Below are 18834 nucleotides of genomic sequence, written 5' to 3' on the forward strand. Positions count from 1 at the left end.
GTTAGAAAGCGGGAGCGTCTCAGGCGGTGACCTCCGAGGGGGCCGAAAAACGAAGCCAGCGCGGAAGTACCTAAAGCTGCAGTTCCTCGAATGTCCACTTTAGGCTCCAGCAGCAAGTCAGTGCCCAAAGACCTCAGTGTTAAAACTGTACAGCAGAAATAAACATGTTTGCAGCCCGGGCACAAAAAAAAAACGGTTTTGTTTTTTGTAGCTAATATTCATATTGATGACAACTGTACGAATTTGTTTTCATAGAACTCAGTTCGAGTTGTATTAAGGCTTAAAGTTCTGCAGAATTAAGGGGCGGGGCTACTTTGGATCAACCGGTAGTACGGCTGAGTCAGGCGCTGCCAAGATGGAGGCAAGCCTGCTCTAAATCTGTAACCAAGGCTACTTCCTGTTTCTATAAACAGTCTGTTGTATATCTCCAACCTTTACGTTCTCTCTTTGTAATTAGTCCTATCACCAGAGGGCACTGCCACTTTAACGTAAACAGAAAAAATAGCATTTTTCGGGAAGATGCGTTTGCTAGAACGACTGACGTGGTCTCACGTGACCACCGGCGGTCGCTCAAAAATGAAAATCAGCTGCTGCACCAAGGACTCGTGGGGCCGTTACATCGTGTCCAAACAAACACACCTCGCAGAGAAAAGTCGGGGATTTAAAGTGATGACATAAATAGGTGTTCACGTGAAAAAAACACAAACACAAAACTGGACGGTGGAAACCTTGAAACACTCGATAATGACATTTAAATTCCCTCATCAGATTTGCAGCTGCCTCTATAATTCTAACGATTACAGCTCTTATTGGCTTTACTCACGCCCCTGAAATATTCTCACTGCTGCTCTTTTCAAGTCTGTAAACAGTTCACTACTTTCCAAACTCCCTTTGTCATAAAAAAAAAAAAACACACACACACACACACACACACACACACACACACACACACACACACACACAAGGCTCCACATTCACAAACGCTGTCACGCCTACCCTTTCCCTCCAATCAATTTGTGACACCCTTGTCTGAAACATACTTTAATGTTCCAGCTCTCTTTCTTCTGCCACTGCTATTTAACACACTTCTGTATTATCCTCTTATCTCTCCCTCCCTCCATCTTCCCTCCGTCTCCTTCCCTCTTTATCTACTGGGCGCATTTGGAGGCGCTCTCGCCTCGGATCTTCACATCACGCCTTCCAGACTCCAGTCGACAGGTGATTTGACTGCGAACAGCGATAACAAATGGAATCGGCCGCCGCGCGCCGCCCCGGCCGCCGCGCCGCTCACCTCCGCGTGCGCCCGTTTTGTCGTCGACGTTGTGTTTTTTTTTTTTTTTTTTTTTGCCGGAGTCCCCGGCTGGGTGTTGGAAATAATTGAAATGTTACACAACACCTGCACAGCAACACCCCCTGCTTGTGTTTGTACGTGTGTGTGTAGGTGTGCGTGTGTGTGTGTGGGTAGCAAAGATAGGGACAGAAAATGCTTTTGAAGTTGCATTGGTTGCAGCTCTCCTGCTTTGACCGTGTTTGTACTTGTGTTAATCTGAGAGAGCAGAAGCCAATTTACAGAGCTGCGAGTCTATTTCACAGCTGTTTGACCACACACACACACACACACACACACACACACACACACACACACACACACACACACACACACACACACACACACACACACACACACACACACACACACACACATGCGCACACACAGAGTGTAAATGACGATGTATCGCTCGGGGCCCCTGACATTTAAACACTCCTCAGAAACGTGCGTGAAGCCGTCGCAGCGTGTTGCGCGGCAGGTTTAATGCAGCCGACGGAGGCCGAAACATGTCTAACTAAACGTATTTTATTATTTATTGAAGTGTGTGGGTTTTTTTTTGTGACTTGGAACTTATTTCATATTTCCGGAAGTGTGTTTCCTTATGGATGAAGCTTCCTTGCTGCAGAGGGACAGATAAGAATAATGCGTACCGGGGATCCTGCGGAGTCTCCGGCTGTGACACTGAGCAACAAACTGGACCTCCAACCCACCTGATCACACTCAGGCTCGCCAGAGAGCTCCGAGTCTGTGTCAGCCTGCTGCTCTTCATTCCCTACACGTTGGAAATGTGACAGAACACCAGCTGCTGAGTCACGATCACCATTAATTATCATACAAGTAATTTTTTTCCATTAACACTTTAATGGTCTTTTTTCCGTTCATTTAATGCCACTGTTACCGTTTAAGTCAAATCATGGTTTAACAGAACACCTAACGAAGAAGAAGACACCGTTGTTGGCGTTAAACGTAGAAATAAAACCTCTAACGCCACCTTTCTGCGTTAAAAAACAACCTAGCGTCCGCGAGGGGAAAATGTGTAACTTTCACGCCTAGACAGCGTAGCTATCTCACGTTTTGCTGTAGTGGGAGGGCGTGTCTATTTCACGCTTTGCCGTGATGCCAGGCTGGAAAAACCACATGAAATTTCACGTGCAAAAACTCGTGAACACATACTGTACTGTGAAACGTGTGGGTTTTTAACATTTTCATGGTGTTAATGTGTGAAGCCCATGTAGATTTCCCGGGTGAAAACCTTTCCGCATGTTTCCGCTACGTTATCACATGTTGCAACGTGTTGTAAACGTGTGCCATACATGCGATCACAAGCAGAAAACATGGGAAACATGTCTTTTTTTTTGGAGGGGAAGCTTTTGGGCTCCTTTTTTTAATTGGCTTAAATCTCAGTCAAATAATTTGGGGATGGCTGTTTCACACTAATTTTAAGGTTTGGCAGTTTGATCCCTGACTGCACCACGGGCCTGTCAATCAAATAAACACACCCCCAAAACACATATTTTTTAAGCTTGTAATTGTAATTAATGACTGGAAAATGTTCAGATGGACTGCCCGAAAACTAATAGGAAGGATCGACTTTAGCTAACAACACAAAAATTACTTGAGGAAAATATTTATTGACTTTTTTTTATGAGACTAGTTGAACTGGAGACCCCTAATGGCCCGCGGTGGTATCGCAGCTTAAGGCACTTCAGCCTTGGCCTCACTTTTCAGACCCATTAAAAAATTTCCCCTCGGGGATTAATAAAGTAAATACCTACCTACCTACCTACCTATAAACTATGTCCAATAAAGCCGATTCTAATTATTCGTGTGGGACTTTGACGTCAAATCGAGTAAAAAAAACAACAACATTTAAAGGCAACAACATTTAAACAACATTTAAAGTTCAGGTTCGAAGTTCTGATAGGCATCTTTTGAAAAAAGAAAAAAATTGGATCTTGAAATGACCAAATGATTGATTGACTTTTTTTTTTTTTTTAAATGTGCAGAATTATCAATAAAGAAAATAACGGTATAGCTGCAGTCCTGATCAGATTGATACACCGAGGCCGGTACATCTGTGGCGAGAACAGGTTTCCTCTCTGCCCTCCAAATAATGAGAACATTATGCTGCAGCACATACGAACTTTGGAAGGAAAATAGGTTTCTGTGAAAGAACTGCTTCAGCTGCAGAGAGTCTCACACTCAGACACACACACACACACACACACACACACACACACACACACACACACACACACACACACACACACACACACACACACACACACACACACACACACACACACACAGCCTTGCAATTACAAAGACACGCATTCATTCACGCACTCACAGATGGAGCGAGTGGGCCGAGCTGTTCAGTTCGTCTTCATCAGCGGGGAATCCGCTCAGTTCCCCTCCCCGACACATCAGTAGTCGCTGCTGCTGATGAGCGTGTGTCAGTCTGTTCAATCTGCTCACACACACACACACACACACACACACACACACACACACACACACACACACACACACACACACACACACACACACACACACACACACACACACACACACACTTGGCAGCGTTACCTGAGATGATGGAGGCGTGTCTGAATTCCTCGGAGAAATGGATGGGCTCGTACGGAGACGTCTCGTAAAACTCTTCCCCTGAAAGATGACAGAAGGCAGAAAAGTGTTCAGCCGGTATACGCACGCACGCACGCACGCACGCACGCACGCACGCACGCACGCACAAACAAACAAACAAACAAACAAACAGATAAACAAACAGCAGCTTCCACACCGGACCATTTAGCTCTTCCTGGAAATTACCTTCAAAGTGTTGCTGCGGGAAAAAAAAAAAAAAAGCTGTCCGACTCAATTTTAGCTTCAAAAACACGCTTGTGAAATCGAACTTCCTGGTTCTGTGCCAGACGAGAAGAAAAACCTCAATCACTCCACATGTCTGTCGGGAAGTAAACACTCTCAAGGTGACAGCTGTACCACTGTGTCCAGGTGCTGCGCCTGTGCTGGACTTCACACCCACAGGCTGTACAGAAGTGAATTAAGCAATATTACAGGAGATCACCCCCCCCCCCTCCCGAGTGTAATATTGCGATTACATATCTATCTATATCTATATATTTACCAACTAAATAATCAAACTAACTAATACTAATCAAAATGTATTCATATTGTGGGGCAATTCGCACCCAAAACACACAACTTTTTGTTAGTGTGATCTCCGTTTCCACGGCAACACATGGGGGTGTGACTAAGAACCGGAAGAACTGGCATCAGCAGAAGCGAGCGTAACGCGTGCAGTGTTTACCACGCCGGGAAGTAGGCCGAGCCTTGGCAACGACCCTAGCAACAGGGAAGAGATCCGCGAGGAGTACCGATTAGGTACAGCACATAGAAACACTGAACTGCTTAGCGAGCTTAATCTCGTCGCAAGTAAGAAATCCACTGAAAAACTTGGACTCATGTATTTTTTTTTAAAGATTTTAGCACCGTATTATGTGTCAAAACCAAACCGGTCACGCTAGCCGCCGCTAGGATTTTACTGTAAGTGCGCGACTACGGTACGGGTGCACGGAGCGACAAAAAAAGGACCCGAAGAGACCCGATTTCGCCAAATGGGTCACATTCAATAGACCCATAACAAGTAAAAACAACATTATATTGCATATTGTATGAAATTCAGTTCCAATTATATATTCCCATTGAGAAGGCGGAGTGATATTTTCTCGTGATGAGCACGGTGTGCTGTTACGCTCATTTGAGCACGTTACCAATTGTACAGTTGACCGACCAGATCAGCTGGGTCGGAATTACTTGTTGCATAAATTAAGAATATCAGCTGACATCTCACGTTGGTGATGTAATTTCCAACGGTGAGCGTGTGCGGAAGCAGCCTCACTGTGGTGGCATTGGAGAACATCTGTCTGTCTGCAACCAAGCTCGTAGCTCATTATGCTACCGGGGGGTGGGGGGGCGACGACAACAACAACAACAACACTTGTTTGTATTTCTTTAAACCAATCACAATTGTCCTGGGCGGAGCTAAGCCAAGGATGCAGCGCTTCGTAAAATAGCGTCGGGTGGAATTTGCCTGGTGGCACGTTCGCACGCACGTTTATACCAACAGTCTACATCCAGTGAGGCAGACTAAAGCAGGAGTTCGGACACATTTTAACGATTAGACTGCTTGTTTTTCCAGCATTTTACAGTAGGAAGAAGTTGATTTAAAATATGAATCAGAGATGAGAATCAGTGAGTGTCCTCCCTCTGTCGAAAAAGAAAAAGTAGATAACCCCAACAAATATCCACTACCAGATATAATAAATCATCAGATCTCTCTTTTCGTATCTGTCCACCCCCCCCCCAAAAAAAGTAATTTAATATGAGAATTTGTTGTGACACTAAGTGCGAGGCCCCGTGTGACAGCCTTTATCGTGGAGGCGGCGGGTTCATCAGATTTCTGCTGCCATCAATCACGAAGTAATTTGTCCTTTAAACATCCTCCATGCTGAGCCGAGGCCTGCGAGCGCCGGCTGTCAGCGTTTCTCACGCCGCCGCGGCTTCACCCGCTACAACTTTCTGGTCGGCTGCCAGAGAGCGTCGAGCGCTCGCTTCTGAAAATGCATCAAAGATGACAAACAAAAGCCGCCGAGCGCCCGCGACTGTAAATCACCGAGAGAAACCCGAGCGGGTAGTCCAACAGCCAGAAACAGGAAATGAGCTGTGTTTGGCTCGATCTGCAGACTCCACAGATCACTCGGAGGATAATTCTGCTTTATTCCAACCTGCTGTATTGCCCATTCATGTGGTTTCGTGTGGCTCCGAGGCTTCCAGGCGGCTAATTTTCGTGTTCCCTTTCAGTCGGACTGAAAATTTTAACTGATTCAAGTGGAAATCAGGTTTGCTGGAAAGCTGCAGGGAGTAGATCAGTGAGACTCTTCGTTTGACTCAAGTCTCAAATCTTCCAGGTCGTGGTCTCTCTAAGTCCTCTCTAAAGACAGCTGGACTTTGTTGATAAAGCTTCTTTAGTTCTTCCTGACTGGTGGGGACTCCCAGGCTTTGACCTCTTGTGGGCTGCCTGAGGAGGGATTTCCGCACTGCATTGTAAGTGGTTGATAATTGGTGTCAAAGGCGAAGTTTAACGATGGTTGTTTCAGTTTGACGTTCTTCCACTCGTCTTCAAGAACCTTCAGCCTGTCCGGGGGGTCTCTGGAAAGTTTTTTGAGTCACTTGCTTTCTTTTCCTTTGAAGGAATTTGTCTAACGAATCCGACTCTTATAAAACACAAAGTTGTTGCCATGACAGCAGACGATGCTTCAAATCTGGATGTTGCTGCAAAGAAGCTACAGATTCTATTCATTTCAGTTCACTTCAATTCACTATCAGACCAACGGTCTCCCCTTCTGTTCCTCAGTTATGGTGTTGCATTCACAAAAATGTCACAGACATGACTTTCGTGTGATCTTTGACCACCAAAATCTAATCAGTTCCATCGTTAAGTCCCAGTGAATGTTTGTGCCAAATTTAAAGACATTTTCAAAAAGGCGCTCTTGCGATATCACGTTTGTGTGGATGGGAGGACATGAGGTTACTAGAACCTATTACCACTAAAATCTAGCCAGTTTATCTTTGGGACCAAGTGGACATTTGTGCCGAATTCAAAGAAATTCCATCGAGATTAGTTTCACCAATTCAGTATGTGATCACTTTTTAAAATACAGTCACAATCTCCCCTTTTGTTCTTCAGTTACGGTGTTGCGTTCAACAAGAATGGGACGGACTTGAGGTCAGAGTGACCTTTGACCACCAAAATCGAACCGGTTCGTCTTTGGTACCGAGTAAACGTTTCGGTTAAATTTGAAGAAAATGCCTTTAAGCATTCTTGAGATATAACGTTCAGAAGAGATGGTAGAAAAACTAGTAACTAACCTTTACCCTAAAAATCAAATAGGTTTTTCCTTCAGTGAACGTTTGTGCCAAATTTGAAGACATTTTCCAAAAGGCGCTGTTGAGATATCACATTCATGAGGGTGGGAGGACCCCATGAGGTTACCGGAACCTATTACCACTAAAATCTAGTCAGTTTATCTTTAGGGCCGAGTGGACGTTTTGTGCCGAATTTGAAGAAATTCCATCGAGATTAGTTTCACCTATTGAGTATCTGATTACACGTTAAAATACAGCCACAATCTCCACACGGTGTTGCGTTCACGAGAATGGGACGGACTTGAGTGACCTTTGACCACCAAAATCGAACCAGTTCTTCTTTGGGACCGAGTAAGCGTTTGTGCAAAATTGTAAGAAATTCCCTCCGGGCGTTTTTTGACACACCAAAAACACGGCTTTTAAAACGCGATTCCTCCGGTTGCAACAAGTCACCATCGCGGAGGCATACATTTTATTTACACCTGCAGCGTATCATAAATCTGGAGGTAATGTTGAGTAAAAACGTTCAAAAATAATTACCGAGGAATTGCATTTCCTCTGAAAACAGCAGATGGTGGAAACCCAAACCTGACCTGCGAAAGGTTCGCCTCCTTCACTTGTGCCCATGAAACACTGCACTGATTGTATTTTCCAGTTCCTGTGTGACTCCATCAGATATTTTGCTCTGCGTTGTGCTGCAGCGACGAAGACAAACAGAATGGCTCAGTGTCACTTCGGGACAGAGGGAGACGGCGGGGGGAGCTTATCATCAACTTCCCTGTTTCTGCTGCCGCCGCGCTGATGGTACACAAGCGCAGGGGCTTCTGCACTCCGGCAAAATCAAACGCACCCAGACGCGACGACCACTTTAACCAGTCCCTCCAGTCTAACCGGCCCCTCCGGCACGTATTAGAGGTGTTTTCTGATTATTGCTGTCAAAAATAATTTGAATAAAATGTTTAATTAAGAAATTTGAATTTTACAATTTGTACTTTTTTCCCCCCAAAGAATATATGTATTCATTGTCCTATATTTTCATTTAGATGAATACATTGAGTAATTTAATTTTGTACATCTAATAGTACGATATTTAATTGTTCGGTTGAAGTCGGTCCTGTGATGTTTACGTCGAGCCTTAAACAGACACATCTCCATTTAGAGATTAAAAATACAACATCTTCAGACACGTTAGTGACAGAGTCGGCATTTCATCCAGAGGCCAACAGCTGCCTGCAGCTGTGTGTGTGTCCATGGTGTGTGTGTGTGTGTGTGTAGACATTGTGTTGCCTTTGACATATTACGTGATGTTTACTTCCTTGTGTCCAGCTGGTCGGCCCGCAGCTGCTGAGATATGAGCTTATTGACGAGCCCTTTCAGCTTAAACCAGCTATACAACGAGTGCTAATTAAATCATATTTTGTTTTCTTGTCAACAAACAAACAAACGAGTGCTGTTTACACTCTGACCAAAAGTCGGCATATGAAATCTTTGAGCTCCAACCAACATGTTAAATTAATTTCCTCCCCAAATAAACATTATTGTTACGAATTCTGAACTCCACTGTCTTCTAGCTCAGGTGTGGTTTAACGTTAAGGGCGGGTTTAAACCTCGGTTGTTTCGGGCAAAGTCACATGATCACTTAAACTCAACTGCTGCGTCCTCAGTTAAACTGCCTCTACGGTTTAGCCTGAACCAGATGCTAAATCCTGTAACAAACTTATCTGAGGTTCGACTTAAACCTGCAGTATACCTGGTTTAACTCAGGCTAAATTTAAACCTTACGCAGACCTGTGTTAACTCAGGTTCAACTTAAACCTGCAGCATACCTGGTTTAACTGAGGTTTAACTTGAACCTGCAGTAGATCTGGTTTAACTCAGGTTTAACTTAAACCTGCCTTAAAACCCAGGTGTGCAGAGGTTTAACTTAAACCTGCCACAGATCTGGTTGAGCTCAAGTTCAAGTTAAATCTGCTGCAGACCTGGTTTAATTGAGGTTTAACTTAAACCTGCCTCAAACCCAGCTTAACTCAGATTTAACTTAAACCTGCCACAGACCTGGTTTAACTCAAGTTGAAGCTAAAACTGCTGCAGACCTTGTTAAACTGAGGATTAACTTAAACCTGCGGCAACCCTGGTTTACCGGAGCTTAATCAAACACTCAAATCAGAATTGTTCTTCATTCGACAAGGTAACTGATTATCTCACAAAAATCAGAAACATCAGAAATATATCAACACTAATATTTCTTAACCAGTTTGAGGACACGTGCTCTGGCCACAATAGGTTCGCGATTCCTCGGTGGAAATAAATCTACCGTCAGCGCTTCACTGACTCATCTGGTCATCACCGATACAAACGATCTCAATATCGGCGCATAAAGCGTCGCCCACGGTGTGTTCATCGCTGATGAATGTTTTTAATTTTCTTTCGACTGGAGCAGCAGTCCGAACACGACTCTGCAAACACTAAATGCGGACTGTCGAGCTCAGCGTCACTTCAGTCGACCAGAGAGCTCGTTTCCCTTTTTTTTTCTTTCTTTTTTTTTTTTTTTACCTTTAACGGGAACCAGGCCGAGGATTATGGCGGCCAACATGTCCCCCTTCTATCCTTCAGGTAAACGCTCGGCTCGCTTCGCACCGCATTCAACCATGCAGCTCGACGCTTCCAAACCGCCGTCTGCAGGAGCTCTCTGTAGCTCAGCCCCGGGGATCCACCCAACCCACGGCTCCTCGCTCATTCGGCGTTTTTGTCTTTAATCTCTGAGCAACACATTAGCATGCCGGCAAAGTATTGCTGATTTACTGCGGCCCCGGTATCAACACTGCCCTAAATTCTCTCTGCAATCATTTGCCACCCCGTGAGCATTTGTCTGGCATTTAGCGGTGACGCGCCCTCCCACTGATCCACTGACACAGCATCCCGCCTGTAGTTACAGAGCTGAGATCATCGCCTCCCGGAGAGCTTCGACTCATTTACTCAGACTCTTCGACTCTCACGGAGCAAAAAAAAAACAACAATGCTTCACGGAGAGACGAGCGGGGCCGCCGCCCGCCGCTGCCACCCGCCGCAGCGACAGAACGGCAATCGATCAACCGTAAACCTCCCGTGTTACACCTGCCGCATCCTCGTGTACGTATGTGTCGGTGCTGCCGCAGCTCATTGTGTTTGCGGTGTTTTTGACTCCTGCAGAGGGATGATCTCTTTAAAGTAGCAACGTCTCCAAATGGGGGGGGGGGGGGGGTGCCTCTATTTCTGTCCACAGATTGGTGCTGAGGGGAGATGAAAGGAATACTAAAGGAAAAAGGGAGAGGTCGTGGCCGAAGTGCTGCTCCGTGGCTGTGGTTACCGGGCAGGAGCTGCTGTTTGCATCCCCCTAGAAAACGACCTTCATGTGCTCACACGGCGGAGGAAGCCCGACTGTGACTGGATTACTGGAGGAAATGCTAATTAAGTCATTGGTGGTTTTTTTGGAGGGGTGGGGGGGGGGTGCGTCTCTGTTTGATTGACAGGCCTGTGGTGCTGTCAGGTTACGGCTATCGGTAAGGCGGGACGTAGTATCGCCGGGCTTACAATCACAATCGGATCGAGTCAAATCCACCGCTCGCTCCTCCCACCCACCCGGCTCGTCCAAATATGGTCACAAGACGGCGTCGGCCACATTCCGAACTCGAGGCTTCACGACGGCCGTTCACAACCCGACGGGTGACGTCGCCGCTGGTCGCCGCTCGGTTTGAATCCGGTCCTGCAGAACAACCTCCACCGGCAGCGACTCCACTGTTACGAAACTGTTCCGTTCGGACGCCATCAGCAGTCGGTTAAAGTCCCGCTCAGGCCGACGATTTGAGACGAAACCGATTTCACAACGGCGCAGGAAACATCGCAGCAGCGTGAAGCGACCTGTCTCAACCCACGGGCTCGTAAATAAAAGTGGACGTAGCTTCCGGCTCCGAAAAAACACGAGGCCGATGCGGAAAGCGCCTGGCGATTCAACCCGCAGCCGCTGTTAGAAACGCGGCCGGGCCTCCGGTTTCCCTGCAGAACATCGCTGACTCAGCAGCACCGTGATGACGGGAAACACGAGGACATAGAGCCCAGAAGTAAATTACTCCGAGCGGTGAGGGTCTTTCTCGGCGTCACATCACGGACCGCTGTGGAGTTAAAATAAACAACAACAAAAAACAACAACAACCCCGCTTCGAACATCAAAGTCCGATTTCATCCAGTCAGCGGTGCGTCATGGGAACTCGTCGCGTCCGCGCGGTTCTCGAATGTTCCCGCGTCGGAAAAACAGACTCCGTTCAGATTAAAAACAACGATGTGAAGAGCAGGATTAGCCCGACGTCGTTCGAAAGCAAATGTTTCTCGTTTAAATGTTCTGCTCAGCCACACGGTTAATGACAACACCGTTTCACCGGGAGCTTCATTATCGAGACACGTGAACCACCTTGAAAACCAGGAGAGTGTGTCAGGAGGAGAGGAGTGTGTGTGTGTGTGTGTGTGTGTGTGTGTGTGTGTGTGTGTGTGTGTGTGTGTGTGTGTGTGTGTGTGTGTGTGTGTGTGTGTGTGTACACATATGTTAATGGCGATGCAGTGAGAGAGAGAGAGAGGGTGTGTTCAGGTAATCCAGCCTGGGGGTGAAGCAGCAGTGACGGTAAACAGAGCAGCTGTTTATGTATGAAGCTATAACAGTGATTTCAGCCTGCAGGCACGCGCGCGCGCGCACACACACACACACACACACACACACACACACACACACACAGGCAAATGGCAGCGCGGCGCTCAGGTCCAATGAAGGTGTGAAAAATGTTATGAAGAACGCTTTTCCGCTGGCGGCGTTTTCCTTATCGCACCTATTGATCCTTTAAGTGTTTGCAGAGGATTCACGCAGCAGTTACTGTTGCCGCAGCTGAACTGCACTTGCAGGAAGCATCCAGGTCCTTCAATTAAAAGTAACAGTGCAACACTAAAGAAATAGACCTGCATTTAAAACTGCTGGGATTCAAAGCCTCTTGTAAATATCACAGCTTCAACTGAAGAGGACACTTCCACCATCAAATATCAGCATGAAGTACTTTTTACTTAAAAAAAACCCTGGAGAAAACAGACCTCAAATACGTAAAAAATAAATAAATAAATAAATCGTAATTAAAAATATGCTGTTTTCTGTAATTGAGCATCTTCATGGATCTTATTCAGGCTGTTTCTCTGATAGAAAATGTTCAAAGAGGTTTTGGATGTCTTGAATGTGATGTAATGCTCGAGAGTGATTTATGCTGATTTATTTACATGTTTGCGAAGATAAATCTGCTTTTAGATTGCACTCGGGTTCTAACTGGGAGGCCAGTTTGTTGCATTTTGCCAGCTTATTCCGTAAATGCCTTCGTGCGGCAACCGAGAGTGATGTCAGCATTTGGGGCACTTTGGAGCTACAAGTGACCATATTTGGACGAGTTGCGACGGAGTGAGAGGTGTACCTGGGTCGATCTGATCGGGAACCACTGGGCACTATGCCTATCGCGGATATGTGACTGCTCCGCAGACCTGTCAATCAAACAGCCACGCCCCCTCCTCCCCGTTCCCCCAAACATAGCTGTGTTCGAGGCCTAATATCTAATCAATGCTCGATATATTTTCAGACGGAACCACCAGAACACTGATCGGAGAAGTCGACGCTTTTTTGAACGGGAGTCTATTTGAGTCGGCCCCTACTGGCCCTCAGCGGTATTGCACTTTAAGGCACTTCTGCATTGGCCTCACTCGTCAGACCCAGAAGCTACAAACACTTTCATATGTAGTTTATGGTTGCGACCCAAAAGTGAGTCACGGGAAAAAAGCGTCCAACTCTCATTTGGAAGTCGAGCAAATTTCTGCAACTGCGCTTTTATTTTGAAGGCCATGCGTTTTCCACGACACAACACGTCGCGCAGATGCCGTCTGCCGCCGGTGTAGTCACGACAGTAACGTCCGAACCACACCAGTAGCCGTCTCTCATCGAAACACAAACATGACGACATTAAAACCGTTCTTTTTCTTTTCTTCACTGTGACGACCAGAGAACAAAACTTTAGAGTGATGTGTGCAGCCAAGTGCCGGCGCAAGAAGGCACGAAGCAACAAAATAAAACAGCCATTTAAGACATTTTTAAAGACGACTCCAGCAGCTGAGGAGGCGGAATCAACGCTCGGCATCTCAACACGTAGCTCACCGTGTGGTCCCTCTCCGCTGCAGGAAACCAAATCGAACCTGGAGCTGCACTGCGGCTCCTGTATACATACATGCATGCATTTTTAGGTGTCAAACGTGTGTGTGTGTATAATACGCTGAACTGGAGGAATCACAAAGTGCTGAGTTGCACTCCTCCCTGCTGCCCCTCTCAGCTTTCACTCCTCCCTTTTAATTATTACTGACGGAGGAGAGAGGCGAGCAGCTTCACCCTCTCAAACATCTTTTACTTTCCATCAAACAATCACCTGAAGTGCTGCGACATCACTTCACCTCCTCCTCCTCCTCACTCTTCGTCCTTCCTTCGTTCTTCACAAGAACACAACGTGGGCCGCGCAGCGCTGATCACTTTAGACAGTTCGTGTCCAGTTAAGAGATCGAACCCACACCTCTGTAATAACAATGCTAACAGCCTGAAGCTAACACGTCCCCGCTAACAAGTCTTCGTCCTCACCCGCTGATGATTAAAAAAAAACAAAAAAAACCTGTCAGATCAGACTGTTATTTCAGTAGCTAGAGGCGGAAACGCGACATTTTTGCTTTACCGAACGAGTATTTCGGAAAAAGAATTCAGCGATGAGGACAAATCGATGGATCTGATGCCAACTACTCAGCTAATGTCAGCCTGAACTCTGACAGCATCCAGGACCGGCTTCCACACAGAAGACGCGCAAACGTGGATGCATTCAGGAAAAATGGAGAAGAAAGAAGAAGAAGAAGGAAGAAGAAGAAGAAGAAGGAAGAAGGAAGAAGAAGAAGAAGAAGAAGAAGAAGAAGAAGAAGAAGAAGAAGAAGAAGAAGAAGAAGAAGAAGAAGAAGAAGAAGAGGAAGAAGAAGCATTAAAAGGAAATGTACTTGTCCCAAATTTTTCCTTTTATTTCAAATGTCAAGGTGCATTTTTTATGACAAATTAGTACGTCCCAAATGTGTACATACTGCGCGCAACAGTACACACTTTTTAAGGTAGCGGCAGCACATACTGAAAGTAAACTGAACAAGTACGACATTCGAGATGCGACAAGGAAGTGCATCTAATGTTGTCTTTAAACTTCCTGTCTGCACAGGAAGTCGGGTTGTGTTGCACTCTGTGCGGTCTGACCGGCGCGGATGAGTTCATCAGATTAGGTTCTGGGATGAACTGCATGTCGGTGGTGTTATTACTGGAGGTTTCTGCATCGTTAATGTGAGCTCATATCAACGTGACATCAGAACAGAAGCTGCCTGAAGGGTTTTCCATTCCCGTCGCGTGTCAGCACAATATTCCAGTCTCGTTACAGTCCTGGTTGTTTTTTTTTTTTTTTCCAACCTGATCTCACAGAAATGTTTGAAATGACCATGACCTCATCGCACCGCATCACGCGGCAGCGTCACGGCCTTTTTCCGCCTCTTTCTCTGAGATCATCGGAGATCACGCAAAAATGACGATCACGAATGTGGTTCGCAAAAATGAATGTTTCACAAAGGGCCACAGATTGGAAGCTTGTGAAGGTTAAAGCAGTTATAATTCCTGTCGAGTGTGTGTGTGTGTGTGTGTGTGTGTGTTTGTGTGTAATGTGAGGGGGTGAGGAGGAGAGGGGAGGAGCGGGGGGTGGGGGGGATTTGTTTTCTTTATGCTTAATGAGCACACGCACACACACACACACACACACACACACACACACACACACACACACACACACACACACACACACACACACACACACACTGAGCTGAATGCTGGCAAAGAAGAAAGTGAGAATCATTTCAGGCCTAATCACTGTAATTACAGCGTTACTGTTCTTGTTTTTACTGTTGTGAGGACACAGTGAATGTGTTTACACAGTCACACTGTGGGGATAAAAAGCAACAACATAAGACCATTGTGCGAGGGTGAAGAGTCTTTAGGGTTTAGGTCAGGTTTAAGTTAGATTTAGGTTCTGTTTGGGTCGGGGTTTAGGTCGATTTTAAGTTAGGGTTTAGGTCAGGTCAGCTTAGGTTAAATTATTGTTAAATTTATGTCAGGTTTAGATCAGATTTAGGTTCTGTTTAGGTCAGGTTTACGTTAGGGTTTAGGACAGGTATATAATAGGTTTATGCCAGGTTTAGGTCATGTTAGGGTTAGATTTATGTCAGGTTTAAGTCCGGTTTATTTGAGGGTTTAGGTCAGGTTTGGGTCAGACCTAGGCTAATTTTAGGGTCGATTTAGGTCAGGTTTATTTGAAGATTTAGGTCAGGTTTAAGTTAGATTTAGGTCAGGTTTATTTGAGGGTTTAGGTCAGGTAGAGGTTAGATTTAGGTCAGATTTATTTGAGGGTTTAGGTCAGGTTTAAGTCAGGCAGAGGTTAGATTTAGGTCAGGTTAGGGTCAGATTCATTTTGAGGGTTTATATCAGGTTTAGGTCAGGCAGAGGTTAGATTTAGGTCAGGTTTGTGTCAGGTTTAGTTCCTTTTCCAAATTTTGTAAGCTTTGTGATTTTTGGGGTTCAATATTCTAAATACTACATTCAAGTTAATCCTCAGTTAATTACAGTACTCACTACCTGTTGCTCAAAATCAGTTGGTAATTTTCAAATCAAGCGCCGCTGATTTTGATGGAAGGATGGAGCGTGGATCCGAGAACATTTGGCCTAAAAAAAACGCCGTACATCCTAAAGTCCAGTAGGTAGCAATAGAGTTCGATAGTCACGCCGGGTTCATTCAGTTTGTCTATCGCCTACATCCTTCAAGAGGTTGACTAAAAATCTCTCAGCTGGCACTTCTACAATCAGACAGTGAAACTTTCACAACAGACACACACACACACACACACACACACACACAGTGTGTGTTCGATCCTGAGGGCTGTGTAGTCAGCAGTATCCAAAATGAGCCGATGAACACAGAAATCTAGCCACTTAGCTTTCTTTTGTTTTCAGATAATCGATAGAGAGGCCGTGAGGTGGAGAGCCTGGTGGAAGTTTACACATAATGAATCAAGCTCGGTCTGTTACGTTTCCGGGTCAACCAAACGCGCTCCTGTCAGGGGAAACCGTGGCGCTTTTAGCGCCTTGTTTTGGTCCTTTTGCACGTTCGCAAAAATGGTTCGAACCGTGGAACCCTAAAGCCTCGTGTTTGAAGACTGAGGTAGAAGTCTGAACCTTTTGTTCCTACTTGGCTTACGGTCTCTGGTCTCAGACTTGACAGGACCAGGTGGGTTTGGTTGGGTCTTGAAGGGTTCCAGTACAGGTTCCGGTTTTAAGTTTTGGTTTAAGGCTCAAACAGAACTTTTCCAGATTTGTTTGTATGCTTTTTTGGGGGGAGGGGGAGGGGTAGGGGGCTTTTGTGTATGAAATATACTTTACAAACACAAGTTGCCTCTTTGGGACGTAACAGGACATCAAATTCACAGCTCGGTACATTTTCAGCAGAGAAAAACGAACAGAAAAGGTCCGCCATCCTTTCTTCAATAAGAAAAGACTCCGCCCTGCTAACTCACGGCTGTGAAGTGAAATCGTAAATCGAGGAGAGTTAAGCCGACATAAATCGACTTCGCAGCCACGAAAAGTCACAACTCTAACCGAACGCCGAGTACCGAACAGCATTCCTCTACCTTTATAGCTCTGAGAGTCACACACAGAGGAAATAAGTGAGAATGCAAGAGACAGAGGAAATCTCCACGTAATTGCAGCCGGTGATTTGCTCAGAGAGTTGGAGAGGAGCAAGTCTATCCTGCACCGCAACCTTCCAACGATCTGAGGGAAATCAACGGGCCACGACGGCACGAGATCTGATTTTGAATTTTTCGTTTCTTTTTCCTGGAGCTGTCCCACTCATACATTAAAAAACAAACAAAAACAAAAAAAACCACACACGCACACTCTCTTCACATTCGTGTGCATTCTCCGCTCGCGCTCGGCAGACTCCCGGTGACTGTTTCTGTGTGTGCGTCTGTCAGGCAGCTGAGAATGAGATGAGTAAACAGCGAACAGTGGCGTCTCTCTGCGGAGCAATACTAATCAGCCTCCAGCTCACTCATTAGCCTGCATGCTAAACACATCACTCATTAGTCAGACTGGTAAATTAGCCATTTGTTTGACTGCATGCTAAATACCAATGTCGGTGTTAAATGTGTAATTTAGCAGGCTGAACTCTAAGCACCTCTGTGATTAGGGGTGCTCGCACGAGCCAGTTACGGGACGGAATACTTAAAGCCCCGCACATTAGCTCGCATGCTAAATAGCTTCAGTCGATACGAAGTGCCCTGATCTATTAGCTCGAGGATTTGGCAATCTAGTCTGAGCAATTACTTAAATACTGCCTGGTCACCGTGTGACTGATCCACGGCCTGCTTAAAAACCCTGCATAGCCCGAGGGAGCCGCAGATCCCCAACGATTCTCACTGGACCTGAACATCCACACAGGCAGGGCTGCTATCCTTCTATCGAACAGCTATGGCCCTATTAATGTGATTATTTATTATTATTTACGCCAGAGGCGCGCACATAATCTCCTACGAAGGGCCGAACATGAATCTGGATGGATGACCACGGGCCACAAATAAATGTTTATGCTACGTGTGCTATGTTTCATTGAAACTTATATGGTTTACAGAAGATCAACATTCTAAATCTGAAATAAAATTTGGGAATAATTCAGACACTGCTCTTTAATCTGCTTAATAGTGATGATGCCACGCCATCATTTTCCGATGTCTGAATAGTCATTAAAACAACATTTTTGTGTGTTATTATACGCGACTCACGTTCTTACTTATTTCCCGTTTTTACCCCGCCCGGGTTGTGATACGATAGTCCCGTCAGAAGGTGGCGGTAAAGCCCCTAAAAGCTGTCTGCCAGCCGCCGGTAAATAACAGAAGAAGAAGAAGAAGACGTCGTCGCCGGGCTCTGGAGCTCCGACAGTCGACGAATGCTGCGTTCAAATGGAACTCGGGAGCTCGCGGCGACAACACGGGTGCGTCGTATGCTCGGCGCTCAAGCGGTTTAAGTAGTAAAAACACCGTTGCTAGGCAACAGCAACACGGACTATGTCTGTAAGCCACGGGGGGGTGGGGGGGGGGGTAAACATATTTGGCACGCTAACAGCAGGGGGCCGCGTACTGAAGGAAATGCAAAAGGCACCGAGGGGAAGGATGAAAGGATGAAGCTGTTGGGAAGATCAACATAAGTTATGGAGACAAACTACACGACTCAAACTACGACACGTCGCGACGTTGACGCGAAACGAAAAATAACACGCTCCCCGTTGGAACGCAGCGTACTCGTCAAATAGTTCGGTGCTGAATAACGGACAGGAATTTTTTTTTTTTTTTTTTTTTTTTTTTTTTTTTTACAGAGCATTATGATGTCGCAGTAA

General features: G+C 45.8%; 1 protein-coding gene across 2 annotated transcripts in view; it reads right to left on the bottom strand.

Annotated features, from left to right (window-relative positions):
- Nucleotides 1-18834, bottom strand: part of gfra2b (GDNF family receptor alpha 2b) — a 71961-nt gene that overhangs the window by 34912 nt on the left and 18215 nt on the right. For both annotated transcript variants that reach the window (XM_069701004.1, XM_069701003.1), the window contains exon 3: nt 3920-3997. In XM_069701004.1, coding sequence (XP_069557105.1) covers nt 3920-3997 — 78 coding nt within the window. The remainder of the gene's footprint in view (nt 1-3919; nt 3998-18834) is intronic.

The sequence above is a fragment of the Brachyistius frenatus genome, unplaced genomic scaffold, assembly GCF_029030835.1.
Source record: "Brachyistius frenatus isolate BFR_SWC_R1_liver_20210118 unplaced genomic scaffold, ASM2903083v1 Contig_35, whole genome shotgun sequence".
Taxonomy (NCBI): Eukaryota; Metazoa; Chordata; class Actinopteri; family Embiotocidae; genus Brachyistius; species Brachyistius frenatus.